Source organism: Chiloscyllium plagiosum, unplaced genomic scaffold, assembly GCF_037043375.1.
Source record: "Chiloscyllium plagiosum isolate Xiang-an unplaced genomic scaffold, Cpla_swu_hap1 HiC_scaffold_16, whole genome shotgun sequence".
NCBI lineage: Eukaryota > Metazoa > Chordata > Chondrichthyes > Orectolobiformes > Hemiscylliidae > Chiloscyllium > Chiloscyllium plagiosum.
Window position 1 is genome coordinate 10,443,553 of NW_028270154.1, and position 15,735 is coordinate 10,459,287.

At 46.7% G+C, this 15,735-nt stretch overlaps 1 protein-coding gene across 5 annotated transcripts in view; it reads left to right on the top strand.

The window, feature by feature from the left end:
• Positions 1-15,735, top strand: part of tnip1 (TNFAIP3 interacting protein 1) — a 146,053-nt gene that overhangs the window by 55,686 nt on the left and 74,632 nt on the right. For all 5 annotated transcript variants that reach the window (XM_087995110.1, XM_087995107.1, XM_087995111.1 and 2 more), the window contains exons 3-5: positions 1,475-1,615; positions 5,274-5,359; positions 8,272-8,340. In XM_087995110.1, coding sequence (XP_087851236.1) covers positions 1,475-1,615; positions 5,274-5,359; positions 8,272-8,340 — 296 coding nt within the window. The remainder of the gene's footprint in view (positions 1-1,474; positions 1,616-5,273; positions 5,360-8,271; positions 8,341-15,735) is intronic.

The following is a 15,735-nucleotide window of genomic DNA, read 5'->3' on the forward strand; positions in this document are numbered from 1 at the left end:
CCGATGAAATGTCACAGACCTGAAACGTTAACGTGAACACAGGAAGGACAGCTGGGGAGTCCAGAACCAGGAGTCCCAGACTGAGGATACAGGGTAGGCCATTTCAGATTGAGATGAGGAGAAAGTCTTCACCCAGAAAGTGGGGAGCCTGTGGGATTCTCTATCACAGAACGTGGTTGAGGCCAAAACATTGAATGTTTTTAAACAGAAGTTAGATGTAGTAGTGGACCAAAGGAGGACAGCAAAGAAGATTACCTCAGAGTATAACAGGATCTTGATCAGATGGGCCGAGGAGTGGCAGCTGAAGTTTAATTTAGATAAATGTGAGATATTGCATTTTAGAAAGGGAAGAACTTACACACTTAATGATAAGGTCCTCAGGAGTGTTGCTGAACAAAGAGACCTTGGAGTGCAGGTTCATAGCTCCTTGAAAGTGGAGTCGCAGGTAGATAGGATAGTGAAGAAGGTGTTTGGTATGCTTTCCTTTATTGGTCAGAGTATTGAGTACAGGAGTTGGGAGGTCATGTTGCGGCTGTACAGGACATTGGTTAGGCCACTGTTGGAATATTGCGTACAATTCTGGTCTCCCTCTTCTAGGAAGGATGTTGTGAAACTTGAAAGGGTTCAGAAAACATTTACAAGGATGTTGCCAGGGTTGGAGGGTTTGAGGTATAGAAAGAGGCTGAATAGGCTGAGGCAGTTTTCCCTGGAACGTCAGAGGCTGAGGGGTGACCTTATAGAAATTTATAAAATCATGAGGGACATGGATAGGGTAAATAGACAAGGTCTTTTCCCTGGAGTGGGGGAGTCCAGAACTAGAGGGCATAGGTTTAGGGTGAGAGGGGAAAGATATAAAAAGGACTAAAGGGACAACTTTTTCACGCAGTGGGTGGTGGGTGTATGGAATGAGCTGCCAGAGGAAATGGAGGCTGGTACAATTGCAACATTTAAAAGGCATCTGGATGTGTATATGAATAGGAAGGGTTTAGAGGGATATGGGCCAAGTGCTGGCAAATGGGACTAGATTAATTTAGGATATCTGGTCGGTATGGATGAGTTGGACCGAAGGTTCTGTTTCTGTGATATACATCTCTACGACTCTGTATGGGACAAAAGCAGGAACAGGGGATGGAGTTAGATGATCAGCCATTATCATATTGAATGGTGGAGCAGACTCCAAGGGCTGAATGGCCTACTGCTTCTATTTTCCGTGTTTTTATGAAGAAATGTGAAGATGCACTGAGAGAAGACAGGAGAGTGACGCTAAGTGAGATGTACTTCTGAAGGGCCAGCACAGATACAATGGACTGAATGGCCTCCCTTTGTGATTCTTTGATAGGGCAGGGTGTACACAGGAGGGTGTTTGATGGGCCGAATGGCTTTCTTCGTTTCCCCCGACTGACTGCCTGAGCTCTCCTGCTTTTCACTGCGGTGGCTGAGTGTGTGATTTCTGTGCAATGATTCTGTGCCCCAGGAAACCTGTTGGAGGAATCTCAGGCTGAAGCATTGAAGTTGCGACAGAAGGTGGAGGAGCTGGCCCGCCAGGATTCTCTGAAATCAACAAGTCTATCAGCTCAGGAAATAAATGGCCCGGTTCTGACCAGTGATGCACAAGGTATGAAACAACACAAACCTGCTATCATGCTCTGTCCAATATGAAAGAGGAATCGTTCCCTGATCAATGACATTTCCTCATGATTCATGAGTCAATTTCTGATTAATTTCTTTTCAAAATCTGCAGCCTGAGGCCTTTTCTCTATCTTCCTGACTTCTTGCAATCTGATTCTCTCACGCACACAAGCCCCTCTGAAGGATTAGAAGCTGTTATAATATGTACTCCTCCTCATGATAAAGCCATGCCCCCTAATTCCAGACTGACCCACAAGAGGAAACATCCTTTCCACATGTACTTCTGACAGGGTCAGTCAGTCAGAAGCCACATGACACCAGGTTCCCGTCCAATACTTTTATTTGAAATCCCAAGCTTTCTGAGCGCTGCTCCTTCATCAGGCATGCGTCTGTGCCCTTCCCTCCACTTCCCCTGATAAAGGGGCAGCGCTCCGAAAGCTTGGGATTTCAAATAAACCTTTTGAACTATAACCTGGAGTCATGTGACTTCTGACGTTGTCCAGCCCAGTCCAACACCAATGCCTCCACATCAAGGATCATTAGGGATCTTTTATCCTCATTCACCTTTTTAATTCTGTGCTGTCCCTGCATTTTATTTTATCATACTTTTTTGTAATTTATGCATTGAATATCTAAATCCCTCTGCACCTCAGAGTTCCACAGTTCTCCATTTAAGGAATACTCAGTATTTTCGTCATTCCTACTAAAGTGTAAACCTTCATGTTTTCCCACAGTCTAACCCATCTGATTGGCTTTTACCCGTGCACTCAACCGATCAACAGCTACCTTCCTGATTATGGGCTTCACAACGTGCTGTCCTACCTCCCTACGTGTTTTCTGTGATTTTAGATCACATGCCTTTGTTCCCTTTATCTAAGTCATGAATGTAAATTGTAAAGAGTTGAGTCCCTAGCACAGGCCCCTGTGGAATCTACTCCGACGTCCTGCCACTCAGACAAAGGCCTGTTTTTGCAAACTCTGTTTTCTGCCAGCCGGCCAATCTTCTAACTCTTCCATTATCACAGAATCATCCAGGATAGAAGAGGCATTTCAGCCCATTACTTCTGTCCTGCTATAAATATACTGTTATTGATACAAGTCCCACTTTCCCACACTAGTCTCATAGCTTTGAATGTTGACATTTCAAGTGCTCATCTAGGTATTTTTTACAGGTTGTGCGGTTTCCCGCCTCTTAAACGCAATCATCTCCCTTTCAAACTGAATGTAAGCTTTTGTTTTTATTCATTTCATGGGTTGTGAGCATCTGTGGCTAGCGCAGTATTTACTAACTTTGATTTGGTTTATTGAAATCACATGTACCTGAGTACAGTGAAAAGTTTTGTTTTGCGAGCAGTACAGGCAGATCACAGCAAACAAGGACGTACAGATCACGGCGCTTAGATAGAGCGAGGTATACAAGGTTATAGCTACACAGGAGGGGCACAAAGCAACATCAATGTTTAATTGAAGTTAGAGACGTCCATTCAGCAGTTTGTAATGGCAGGGAAGAAGCTGTTCTTGAATCTGTTGGTGCGTGTACGAAGCCTCTGTATCTTCTGCCTGAGGGAAGAGAGCATTACCGCAAGGGGAGAGCTCTTTGCTGACATCCTTACCACGGCAACGAGAGGTGTAAATGGAGTCCTTGCATGTCTGTTTATAATTGGCTATAGGCCGGTTAAGAGTCCAGCATGTTGTGTGGGACTGGAGTCACGTGTAACCCAGACCAAGAAGGGGGCAGATTCCTTTCCTGAAAGACACTAGTGAACCAGATGGGTCTTTTCCCCCAACAATCGACGATACTTTCATGGCCATCATTAGACTTTTTTAATTCCAGAATTTTTATTGAAAGTAAATTCCAGCATCTGCCGCAGTGGGATTTGAATGGGGGTCCCCAGAACGTTGCCTGAGCCTCTGGATTAATTGAGTTGAGAGTGTGGTGCTGGGAAAGCACAGCAGGTCAGGTAGTGTCCGAGGAGCAGGAGAATCAATGTTTCAGGCCGGAGCCTCATTCCTGATGAAGGGCTTTTGCCCAAAACGTCAATTTTCCTGCTCCTTGGATGCTGCCTGACCTGCTGTGCTTTTCCAGCACCACAGTCGTAACTCTGATCTCCAACATCTGCAGCCATCACCTTTCTCCTCTCTGGATTAATCATCTAATGATAATATCATTAGGCCATCAGCCTCTGCTGGAGGTTTAATCCTTGTTTGAGTTTATTGTGCTTGCTACTGTCTCAGTTGCCTTTACTGTGAGGTTAATAATTAATCAGAAACGTTGACTCTCCTGCTCCTTAGATGCTGCCTGACTGGCTGCGCTTTTCCAGCGCCACACTTTTTGACGAATAATTAATCTGGTTACATGACACAACACAACTCTAATAGAACCTGCCCTCTGGTTCCAAAACACACTGCCTGCTGAACTATCTCAGAGAACAAACAGGAAATCCAGACAACTGCTGCCGGTCTGATGTTGCAAATCCCTGGAGCTGGAGTTCTGTAGATTCAGCAATTCCCTCCTTAATGGCTGTGAGAGTGTGCCCACCCTGGAGGTCAGTGGTTCAAGAAGCCAGTTTACCACCTCCTGTCCCAAGGCGAGTTAAGAATAAATCCCCATACATGGTGGCTTCGTTGGGAACACCCACATTTTCATGTGAAGCTTTAAAAAAAAAAGGCAATTACCTTTGCCCTAGATTTCGTTGGCTCCCTTGCTGCTTTGGTCTGAGAGAATATTCAGTCCCAGAGGGTGGGGAATCTGTGGAACTCATTGCTGCAGAGGGCTGTGGAGGCCAAGGCATTGACAGTGTTTAAGGCAGAGATTCTTGATTGGTCAGGGGATCAAGGATTGCGGGGAGAAGGCAGGAGAATGGGAGTTGAGAAACATCAGCCATGATTGAATGGTGGAGCAGACGTGATGGGCTGAATGGCCTTCTTCGGCTTCTTTCTCTTGTGGTCTAAAATCCCGCGCTTCCCTTCTGTGGCCTTTATCCAGTTCCCATGCGTGTCACAAATGTTCCTCACAGAATGCAAACATCTCTGGCCGACGTGTCTGTCTCAGGCTTGCTGCAGTGCTGCAGCAAAGCTCAGTCTCCACCTGAGCACCCTGCAGCCTTCCAGACTCAATATCAAGTTCAATAACTTTAAGGCTTGAGCTCTCCCATGTCCTTAACCCAAACCCCACACACCAGGCCTTGCTATCACATGGTCTGCTATTGTACACCAATCCATTGTTAGCCACTAACAAGTCCCCACTAATGGCTATCCACCCTCCTAGCCAGATCGCTATCCATTCCTTTGTCTGTCCAACTGTTCTCTCTCTTTGGGCTCTATCCCCACCTATCATTTACTCATTACCCCCTCACCCCACCCTATCTTCTGCTTATAACCCAACATTTTCCGAGCTACCATCAGTTCTGAGCGTTATAATTGCTTTCTCTTCACAGATGATGCCAGACCCACCGAGCATTTCCAGTCGTTTCTATTTTTATCTCTGGTTTATGGCATCTGCACTTCTTACGGTTGCTTTTTGACTGATCTCCAGCATCTGCGGTCCTCACTTTCTCCTTACAGAATAACCTGTGTACTTCTAATGAAAGAGTTTGGTGTCTAATGTTAACATAGCCTTTTGCTTGTTTTGGATTCTCTTCCAGCTTCTGGTCACCAACATCAAAGTGAGTTGGACAAACGTGGCACGCTGGTGGAAGAGGCCAAGGCTGAAGTGAAGGCTTCATCTAGTGTGAGTGCCAGTCCCTCTGAGGCTCTGCTCCTGTTGCTGTCTGTCTGATGGTTTTAGGTATTGAGTCTCTGAACCCTCACCCAATGGCTCCAATCTCTCCCTCTCCTACTCCCCATGATTTTCCAGGGTCTCCTGCCCTCTGAACTTTCCCCAGTTCCAACCCTGTCCTTGTCTCCCCCACCTCTCCTTCCACTGATAAAGACCGAACCACCATGATGTCACATCTCATTCACTGGCTCCCTGACCCCTCCCCCTTGCTGTCCTATACGTCCAATCCATGCTGAGGTTCTGAATTTTTAAAAATGAATTGAGGTTGTCACTGGCTCGGCCAGCATTTATTGCCCATCCCTAATTGCGCAGAGGGCAGCTAACAGTCCTCACAGAAATCATAGGTTCCCTTACAGTGTGGAAACAGGCCATTTGGCCCTACAGGTCCACACTGACCCTCCAAAGAGTAACCCATCCAGACCATTCCCCTACCCAATTACTCTACGTTTACTCCTGGCTAATGCACCTAACCCACACGTACCTGAACACTATGAGCAATTTAGACAGCCAATTCATTGCTGAAGGTCCATAATTATGTTGAGACCAGACCAGGTAAGGATGGCAGTTTCCGTTGCTAAAGGGCATGAGTTAACCAGATGGGCTTTTCCAATAATGGATTCACTCTTAATTCCTGACTTTCACTGAATTCAAATTCCACCACCTGCTGTGAACCTGCACCCCCAGAACATTACCTGGGTCTCTGGATTAACCGTCCAGTGATAATACCTCTATGCCATCGCCTCCCCAGTATTGTAACCCTCAGTCCCTTCAGTGAATGATGGTCCTGGCTTAGAGACTGAAGACTTTGTTGCCTCCCCTCAGATGCCAGAAAGAGCTGTTCCTATATTTCTAACTGTCCTGCTCAGAGATGTTATTACACATGTCTGGAGCAGTTGGGACTTGAACCTGAACCTCCTGGTCCAGGGATGAGGACACTACCACTGGAGCTGTAAACCGTTACATTATGGGGACAGATGGGATCAGTTTATGATGCAATCTGTCCACCTGCAAGTCAAGGAGCTCAGAGCCACAAGACACTGGGGCAGAATCAAGCCATTCAGCCCAGCTAGTCTGCTGCACCATTCGATCATGAGTGGTGTTGCCCAACCCCATTCTCCTGCTTTTTCCTCCATAACCCTTGATCCCGTTACCAATCAAGAACAGATCTATCTCTGTCTTAAATACACTCAATAACTCAGCCTCCACAGGCCTCTGTGGCAATGAGTTCCACAGATTCCCCACCCTCTGGCTGAAGAAATTCCTTCTCATCCCAGTTCAAAAGGTCTTCCCTTCACTGAGGCTGTGCCCTCTGGTCCTAGTCTCTCTTACTCATGGAAACATCTTCTCCATGTTCCACTCTATCCAGGCCTCTCAGTATTCTGTAAGTTTCAGTTAGATTCCCCCACATCCTTTTGAACCCCTTTGGTGAGAAACCCAGTTTCCTCAACCGCTCCTCATATGACAAGCCCTTCATCATGGAGATCTTTGTTGTAAACGTCCTCTGGACCCCCCTCAAGGTCAGCACATCCTCCCTTCGATATGGGGCCCAAAACTGCTTACAATATTCCCATTGCAGTCTGACCAGAGTCTTCTACAACTTGAGCAGTATATCTCTTTGTATATTAGCCCTTGGATTCACTAGTAGGTTTCTGCTACTGGTGAGCCACAGAATTGTTACAATGCTGAAAGAGGCCATTCAGCCCATTGTATCAGTGCTGACCATCTGACCCAGTGCCACTGTGCTGCCTTCTCTCAGTAACCCTGTGCAATCCTTTTCAAATCAGTGACCACATTCCCTTCTGAATGTTTCAGTCAAACCTGCCTTCGCCACACTCGGGCAGGGTCTTCCAGACCCCAACCACTCACTATGTGAGAAAGACTTTCCTCCCATCTGTTTTTTTTTTTGCTTCATTTATTAATGACGTTCAGTCTTTACAACTCGATGCTGAGCAGCGTTGTAGTGGGGGAGAACAGACTCTATAATGCACTGCTCCTTAAAGGGATCAGCCCTTAACAGATGCTGGGGTTTGATCTGTGATCTCCAACATCTGAGACCAGATCCACTGTGATCTTATTGAGTGGTGGAGTAGGCTCGATGGGCCGAGTTTTGAATTATTTGCGTAAATGGGGTGGATGCAGAAATGTTGTTTTCTCTGGCAGTGGGGCCCAGAATAATGGGATGCAGCCTCAAAATAAGGCACACGCCTTGAGGACTGAGATGAGGAGGAATTTCGTCACTCAGAGGGTGGGACATCCTTGGAATTCTTTGAAATTCCAATGGATACGGAAGTTCAATCTTTGAACAGGACAGAGATTGATGGATTTCTTTTGGATATCAAAGGAAAAGGTGATAGCACAGAAGCACGGCATTGAGGTTAGATCATCATCCGCGATCTAAAATGGCAGAGAAATGTTGAGGGGCTGAATAGCACCTACACCCCCCCCCCCTACCCCCCAGGTTTCTATGTGATTGCTGGTCAAGTACATTCAAGGTTCAAGTCCATTTTGAAAATTTAAATGTCTCAAAGGATGTGGGGAATTGGTGGGAAAGTGCTGCTGAGTTTGAAAGTACAGGATGGTATTGAATGATGGAGCAGTACTGAGGGGCTGAATGGCCTGCTGCCACTCCTATCCTATTGTTAAAGTACGGACACGATGGACCAAACGGCCCCTCCCTTTTTTTTGTGAATGTGCGCGGGGATTGTTCCACCGGGAGCTGCCTCACATATGACAGAAGCAGCATCCAACTCTCCGACCTCTGACCTTCCCACAAGGCGGATTGAGCGGCTAATTTTCCGTCCAATGGTTTTGTTTTTTTTTAAACGATGTGTAAGAGTTTGTCGTCATTCTGTTTCGTTTTGAAGGGTTCGTCCTCTGAGTTTGAAGTCGTGAGTGCAGAAGACAAAAAAGATACAAGTGGAGAACAGGCAGAGGTGAGTGACTCTGGTATTTCCCTCCCTATCTTTTCACGGGATTGGGGTCTTTTTGTGTCCCGGGCAGTAAGATTTGATTTGATTTGATTTATTGTTGTCACATGTTCCGATATACAGTGAAAAGTGTTGTTTTGCGTGCTATCCAGACAAATCAGACCTCATGTAAGTACATCAGGGTGATAGGCCAGAATGCAGAATATAGTGTTGCAGCTACAGAGAAAGATCCACTCTGTGTGAGAAGTCCGTTCAAACGTCTGATAATAGCAGGGAAGAAGCTGCTCTTGAATCTGTTGATATGTTTTCAAACTTTTGTATTTTCTGCCTGATGGAAGAGGGTGGAAGAGTATACCTGGGGTGGGAGGGGTCTTTAATGATGTTGGCTGCTTTCCCGAAGCAATGGGAAGTTCAGATGGAGTCAATGGATAGAAGTCTGGTTTGTGTGATGTGGCTGTGTTCACAACTCTCTGTAGTTTCTTCTGTTCTTGTGCAGAGCAGTTGCCATAACCAGCTGTGGTGTATCCGGATAGGACGCTTTCTACGGTGCATCTATAAAAGTTGGTAAGGGTTATTGTGGACGTGCTGAATTTCCTTAGGCTCCTGAGGAAGCGGTGACTTGATTGAACCGCAAAGGATTCGGTGGGTTCCTGACAGGGTGGATGTGGAGAGAATCTAGAACTATAGGTCAGTGTTCAAAAACAAGGAGTTGTCCGTTTAAGATGGGGCTGAGGAGAAACCTTATCTCAGAGGGTTGGCTCTCTCCTTTCCCCAGAAAGTGGTGGATGCAGAGCCTTTTGCAAGCTTTTACAATAGAGGTAGGTAGATTCTTGGCGTGTAAGTGGGTGAAACGTTGTCTGGCATAGGCAAAAAGGTGGAGTGATCAAGATAGCCATGATCTTACTGGATAGCAGAGAAGGTTCAACGGGCTGAATGGCCTACACCGCCTCATTTATATGCACAGCCTTCGGAAGGTGGTGGTGAGCTGCCTTCCTGAACCGCTGCAGTCTACACGTTGACCCACAATGCCCTGAGGGAGGGAATTCCAGGATTTTGATCCAATGAATTTATGCCAGTATATTTCCAAGTCAGGATGGTGAGTGGCTTGGAGAGGGATTTGCAGGGAGTGGTGTACTGCAAATGTGCTGCCCTTGACCTTCCAGATGGAAGTGGATGTGGGTTTGGAAGGTGTTATCTGAGGTAGTATGCAATCCCACTTCTCACTCGGGTGTAACATCAACAATGTTTTTTTTCTCCCTCTCGAGTCTCGGTACCATCAGCTGCTGGATTGGCACCACTCCCATCAGCATTGTCCGACCTCCCATCCACCCACCAGCACTCAGTCTCAGCAGTGTGTACTGGCCAGAGGATGCACTGCAGGAATCCACCGTTGCCTCCTGAATAGCACCGTTCAATCCCACAGTCTCTGCCACCTCAGCTCAGGAAAGATGTGGTAGAAAAGCAAATTCATTCAGTCTATTTTCCTCCATTGTATCTAAGCAATCGATTCAGAGAACGTAGAAACCGAAGAAAGTAGGAGCAGGCGAATGCCATTCAAGCCTCCTCCACTATTCAAAAGAAGCTTTACAGTGTGGAAACAGGCTATTCGGCCCAACAAGTCCACACCGACCCTCCAAGGAGTGTCCCACCTAGATCCATTCCTGTACATTTCCCCTGACTAATGCACCTGACCCACACATCCCTCAACACTATGGGCAATTTTAACACAGTCAGTTCACCTAACCTGCACACCTTTGGACTGTGGGAGGAAACTGGAGGAAACCCGTGCAGACACGGGGAGAATGTGCAAACTCCACACACAGTGGCCCGAGGCCGGAAATGAACCCAGGTCCCTGGTGCTGTGAGGCAACAGTGCTAACCACTGCGCTACTGTGTGATCCAAATGAGTGGGAAGGGTTTAGAAGGATGTACTAGCAAATGGGATTAGATTAATTTAGGATAACTGGTCGGCATGGACGAGTTGGACCGAACTGTAGAGCTGTACAGCACGGAAAAAGCACAGCCGGTCAGGCAACATCCGAGGAGGAGGGGAATTGACGTTTTGGGCATATACCCTTCATCAGAAATGAGCTTATGCGCGAAACATCGATTTTCCTGCTCCTCGGATGCTGCCTTACTGGCTGTGCTTTTCCAGCACCACTCTCTTTACCTCTGTCTAACCCTGTTCACACTGTGAGCAGATCTGTGTGTCACACCTTAGGAAGGATAGATTGGTCTTGGAGGGAGTGCAACATAGATTTACAAGAATGACACCTAGATTTCAGGGGTTAAGTTATGAGGCAAAATTATACAACTTGGGCCTGTTCTTTCTAGAATTTAGAAGGTTAAGGGGTGATCTGATTGAAGTCTCCAAGATATTAACAGGAAAAGGCAGGGGAGATAAAGATAAAGTGTTCCCATTGTTTGGGGATTCTGGAACTGAAGGGCAGAGTCTGGGAATTAGGACCGGACCATTCCCGAGGGACATTAGGGAGCATTTCTACTTCCCCAAGAGTGAGAGAGGTTTGGATCGGCATGTATACTCTATCAGTTTTAAATCTGAGATAGATAATTTTTTAAGCAAAGAAATGAAGGGATATGGGCTAAAGGCGGGTATATGGAGTTAGGTCACAGACCTGTCAGAGTCTCATTGAATAGTGGAACAGGCTTGATGGGCTGAATGGCCTACTCCTGTTAGGCAAAAGTGAGGGCTGGAAATCAGAGTCTAGATTAGAGTGGTGCTGGAAAAGCACAGCAGGTCAGGCAGCATCCGAGGAACAGGAAAATCAATGTTTCGGGCAAAAACCCTTCATCAGGATTCCTGAAGAAAGGCTTTTGCCCGAAATGTTGATTTTCCTGCTCCTCGGATGCTGCCTGACCTGCTGTGCTTTTCCAGCACCACTCTAATCTGGCCGACTCCTGTTCCCACTTTTGTAATTTTATAGGTTTCTGAGATTCCCCTTCAATCTTCTAAATACCAGTGAATATGATCCTAACTGATCCAATCTCTCTTCGTAACTCAGTGCTGCCAACACCGTTTATTGTCGGTTGGAATGAGTCTGGGTCAATTCTGGGAACTTTGTGTTTGCGTAATTGATGAGTCATGGTATTCACTGTTAATGAGTGAGTATGTTGCACACTGGGTCACTCAAAACTCCAGGATGAAGTAACCGGGGTGGGGATGCTGGGGGTATCAACCAGACTCTTAAAGGGACCTCCCTACGGCAGTTATTTAGAAGTGATTTCATTTGCAGTTCTCCCTGTGAGGGGGAAGTTATTGATTTATTTATAGAACTTGATTCCAGCCGCAAATTTAAAGTTTAAAGCGGATGTGTCTCAATTGCGGTGTGTCCAAAGTCGGTGCATTTTTGTGAATTTTGTGTTTATTTTTGTCAGATATTGACGTGAGGGGCAGGAGAGAACAGGTTGTGAAAAGCCATTCTCAGTGTCGAAGCTTTGGCTGGGTCTTTGACTGATGTAGGTACTGCCGCTGAGCGGGTTCTAGGCTCACCCACAGTGGCAGTTGTGACACTGCTGTCACTTTAAGAAAGTTACTTTGCTCTTGGTTCTTTTCAAGAAAGGTCATAAAGGCAGAGGTGCCGATATGTCTGGGCTGGTGACTAGTTTAACAATGGCAGGGGAGTGGTTAGTTCTCTCAGTTCAGGTCTTTTCCAGTTGGGTTTACCTGTAACAGTGAGAAGCTGCTGCAGTGCAGAAGGGTCATAGAGATGTACAGTATGGAAACAGACCCTTCGGTCCAACCCGTCCATGCTGACCAGATATCCGAACCTACTTGCGGAGCGTTTCAGAGAACACCTCTGGGACACCCGGACCAACCAACCCAACCACCCTGTGGCTTAACATTTCAACTCCCCCTCCCACTCCACCAAGGATATGCAGGTCTTTGGACTCCTCCATCGCCAGACCACAACAAAACGACAGTTGGAGGAAGAGCGCCTCATCTTCCGCCTAGGAACCCTCCAACCACAAGGGACGAACTCGGATTTCACCAGTTTCCTCATTTCCCCTCCCCCCACCTTGTCTCAGTCAAATCCATCAAATTCAGCACCGCCTTCCTAACCTGCAATCTTCTTCCTGACCTCTCCGCCCCCACCCCAGTCTGATCTATCACCCTCACCTTGACCTCTTTCCACCTATCACATTTCCGACGCCCCTCCCCCAAGTCCCTCCTCCCTACCTTTTATCTTAGCCTGCTGGACAAACTTTCCTCATTCCTGAAGAAGGGCTTATGCCCGAAACGTCGATTCTCCTGTTCCCTGGATGCTGCCTGACCTGCTGCACTTTTCCAGCAACACATTTTCAGCTCTGATCTCCAGCATCTGCAGACCTCACTTTCTCCTCAAAGATATCCCAACCCAATCTAGTCCCACCTGCCAGCACCCGGCCCATATCCCTCCAAACCCTTCCTATTCATATACCCATCCAAATGCCTCTTAAATGTTGCAATTGTACCAGCCACTAGCAGCTCATTCTATACACTTACCACCCTCTGTGTGAAAAAGTTGCCCCTTAGGTCTCTTTTATATCTTTCCCCTCTCACCCTAAACCTATGCCCTCTAGTTCTGGACTCCTCGACCCCAGGGAAAAGACTTTGCCTATTTATCCTATCCATGCCCCTCATAATTTTGTAAACCTCTATAAGGTCACCACTCAGCCTCCGATGCTCCAGGGAAAACAGCCCCAGCCTGTTCAGCCTCTCCCTGTAGCTCAAATCCTCCAACCCTGGCAACATCCTTGTAAATCTTTTCTGAACCCTTTTCAAGTTTCGCAACATCTTTCCGATAGGAAGGAGACCAGGATTGCAAGCAATATTCCAACAGTGGCCTAACCAATGTCCTGTACAGCCGCAACATGACCTCCCAACTCCTGTACTCAATACTCTGACCAATAAAGGAAAGCATACCAAATGCCTTCTTCACTATCCTATCTACCTGCGACTCCACTTTCAAGGAGCTATGAACCTGCACTCCAAGGTCTCTTTGTTCAGTAACACTCCCACAGACCTTACCATTAGGTGTATAAGTCCTGCTAAGATTTGCTTTCCCAAGATGCAACACCTTGCATTTATCTAAATTAAACTCCATCTGCCACTTCTCAGCCCATTGGCCCATCTGGTCAAGATCTTGTTGTAATCTGAGGTAACCCTCTTCGCTGACCACTACACCTCCAATTTTGGTGTCATCTGCAAACTTGCTAACTGTATCTCTCATGCTCGTGTCCAAATCATTTGTATAAAAGACAAAACGTAGAGGACACAGCACCGTTGTAGGCTTCAGCAGATGATTCCTCACTGGCTTTTCTCTCTACAATCTCTCCTGCCTCTTTGAGGGCTGAAGGGCCTGTAATGTTTGAACCTGTGTTTGAATTTACCTTTTTGCCAAGGGGTGTCTCTATGGGATGTTGCGGGAATTGGAAAAGCTCTTTTGTGCAGTTGCTATGTCAAGTCGGTTGGGTTTTCTAATAGTTGTTCTAAATTCTGCTTTTTTTTTTGCGTTTCAACTGTAATGTTTAAATAAATTCTGTTTTGCTTAAAGCCGAGTGGTTTGACCATCTGCATCACACCTGGAACATCCACCTCACATCTATCTTTAAAATAAGAAAAAGTTAGGGTCTAGGCTACCTCCTTAAAATATTTTGAGGGGGTTCTGGCCCGGTCCATAACACCGTACTGAAGGAGTGCAGCACTGTCCGGAGGTGCCATCGTTTAGCCAAGACATTAACCTGCAGCCTCTTTATTCTCTGTCCCATTCCTATATGGGACATGGATGTAGCTGACTAACCTGAATTGTCCTAGAACCACGTGATGTTGCGAGCTATTTCAGAGGACAGTCAAGAGTCATTGCTGAGAGTCTGGAGTCACTTAAGTCAGACCGGGTAAGCCCGGCAGATTTCCTTCCCTAAAGAACCAGATGGGTTTTCACAACAATTGACAATGATTACATGATCACAATGAGACCAGCTTTTTAACTTCCAGATGTGACTGAATTTCACCGCCTGCCACATTGAGATTTGAACCCGTAGGCTTAGGTCAGGGCACTGTCTCAGAATAAAGGGTCGCCAATTTAAGACTGAGATGAGGAGGAATCTCTTCTGTGAGAGAGTTCTAAGTCTTTGGAACTCCTTGCCATAGAGAGAGCTGTGGGGGCCGAATTCTTGTGTGGATTTAAGGCTGAGATAGAGTGATTCAGGATCTGTGGGGGAATCGAGGGCTGTGGGGAAAGGGCCAGAGCGTGGACTTGGGGAGTGTTGAATCAGCCATGATCCTACCAAAGAGCAGAGCAGGCTGGAGGGGCTGAATGGCCTACTCACATTCCTTTTTCATACCGTCTAATGTAACTCCGAATGCAGTTAGAACAGGTTGACGTGGATGTATAGTTGCGTGTGCAGTTTTGGTCTCCTCAGCTGAGGGTGGATGTCCTGGCAATGGAGGGAATGCAATGAGGGTTTCCCAGACTGATTCCTGGGATGGCAGCGCTGACGTATGAAGAGACTGGATCGGTTAGGGCTACACTGTCTGGAATTTAGACGAGTGAGAGGGAATTTCATCAAAATCGATTAAAATTCTCACAATACCAGATAAGGTAAAGGTGGGAGGGGTGTTTCCGATAATTGGGAAGTCCAGAACCAGGTGTGACTGTTCAAGGGATTGGCCCATCAGGACTGAGATGAGGAGAAATGTCTTCACCCAGAGAGTGGGGAGTCTGTGGGATTCTCTGCCACAGAAAGAGGTTGAGGCCAAGCATTGAATGTTTTTAAGGAGGAGTTAGACGCAGGGATCAAAGGTTATGAGAAGAAATGGAGTACTGAGTTAGCCAATCAGCAATGATCATACTGAATGGTGCAGCAGGCTCGAAGGGCCGAATGGCCTACTGTTTCAGAGTTTCCTGTGCCCTCATTCTAATTGAGACAAGTCACATTGAATCCGGTCAGGATAATGGACTGCCTGTTAATGTGTGGTCTTTGGGAATCGGATGCCTGTGTAACTGTTAACAAAAAACAATCACGGGAACATCTTCACACTGAGAACGAAGGCGTGAAAACAGCCATCAGGGACAGACTTGTAAGAGGGGGGAGACCAGGATTGTAGGGATAAAAAACGGGCCAGTTTGTTGCAATTATACATGACCGACCGACAAAAACGTCGACTCATCTGCTGCTTACAATCACAACCATAGAATCCCTACTGGCCATTCAGCCCACGCCAATCCTAGAGAGGGCATTGCATCCAGACCCACCAATCTCTGTAATCCTGCATTTCTCATTGGCTAACCTACCTATCCCTGAACACTATTTCTCATGGCCAATCCCCCTAACCTGCACAGCTTTGGACTGTGGGAGGAAACTGGAGCACCTGGAGGAAACCCAACAGACACTGGGAGA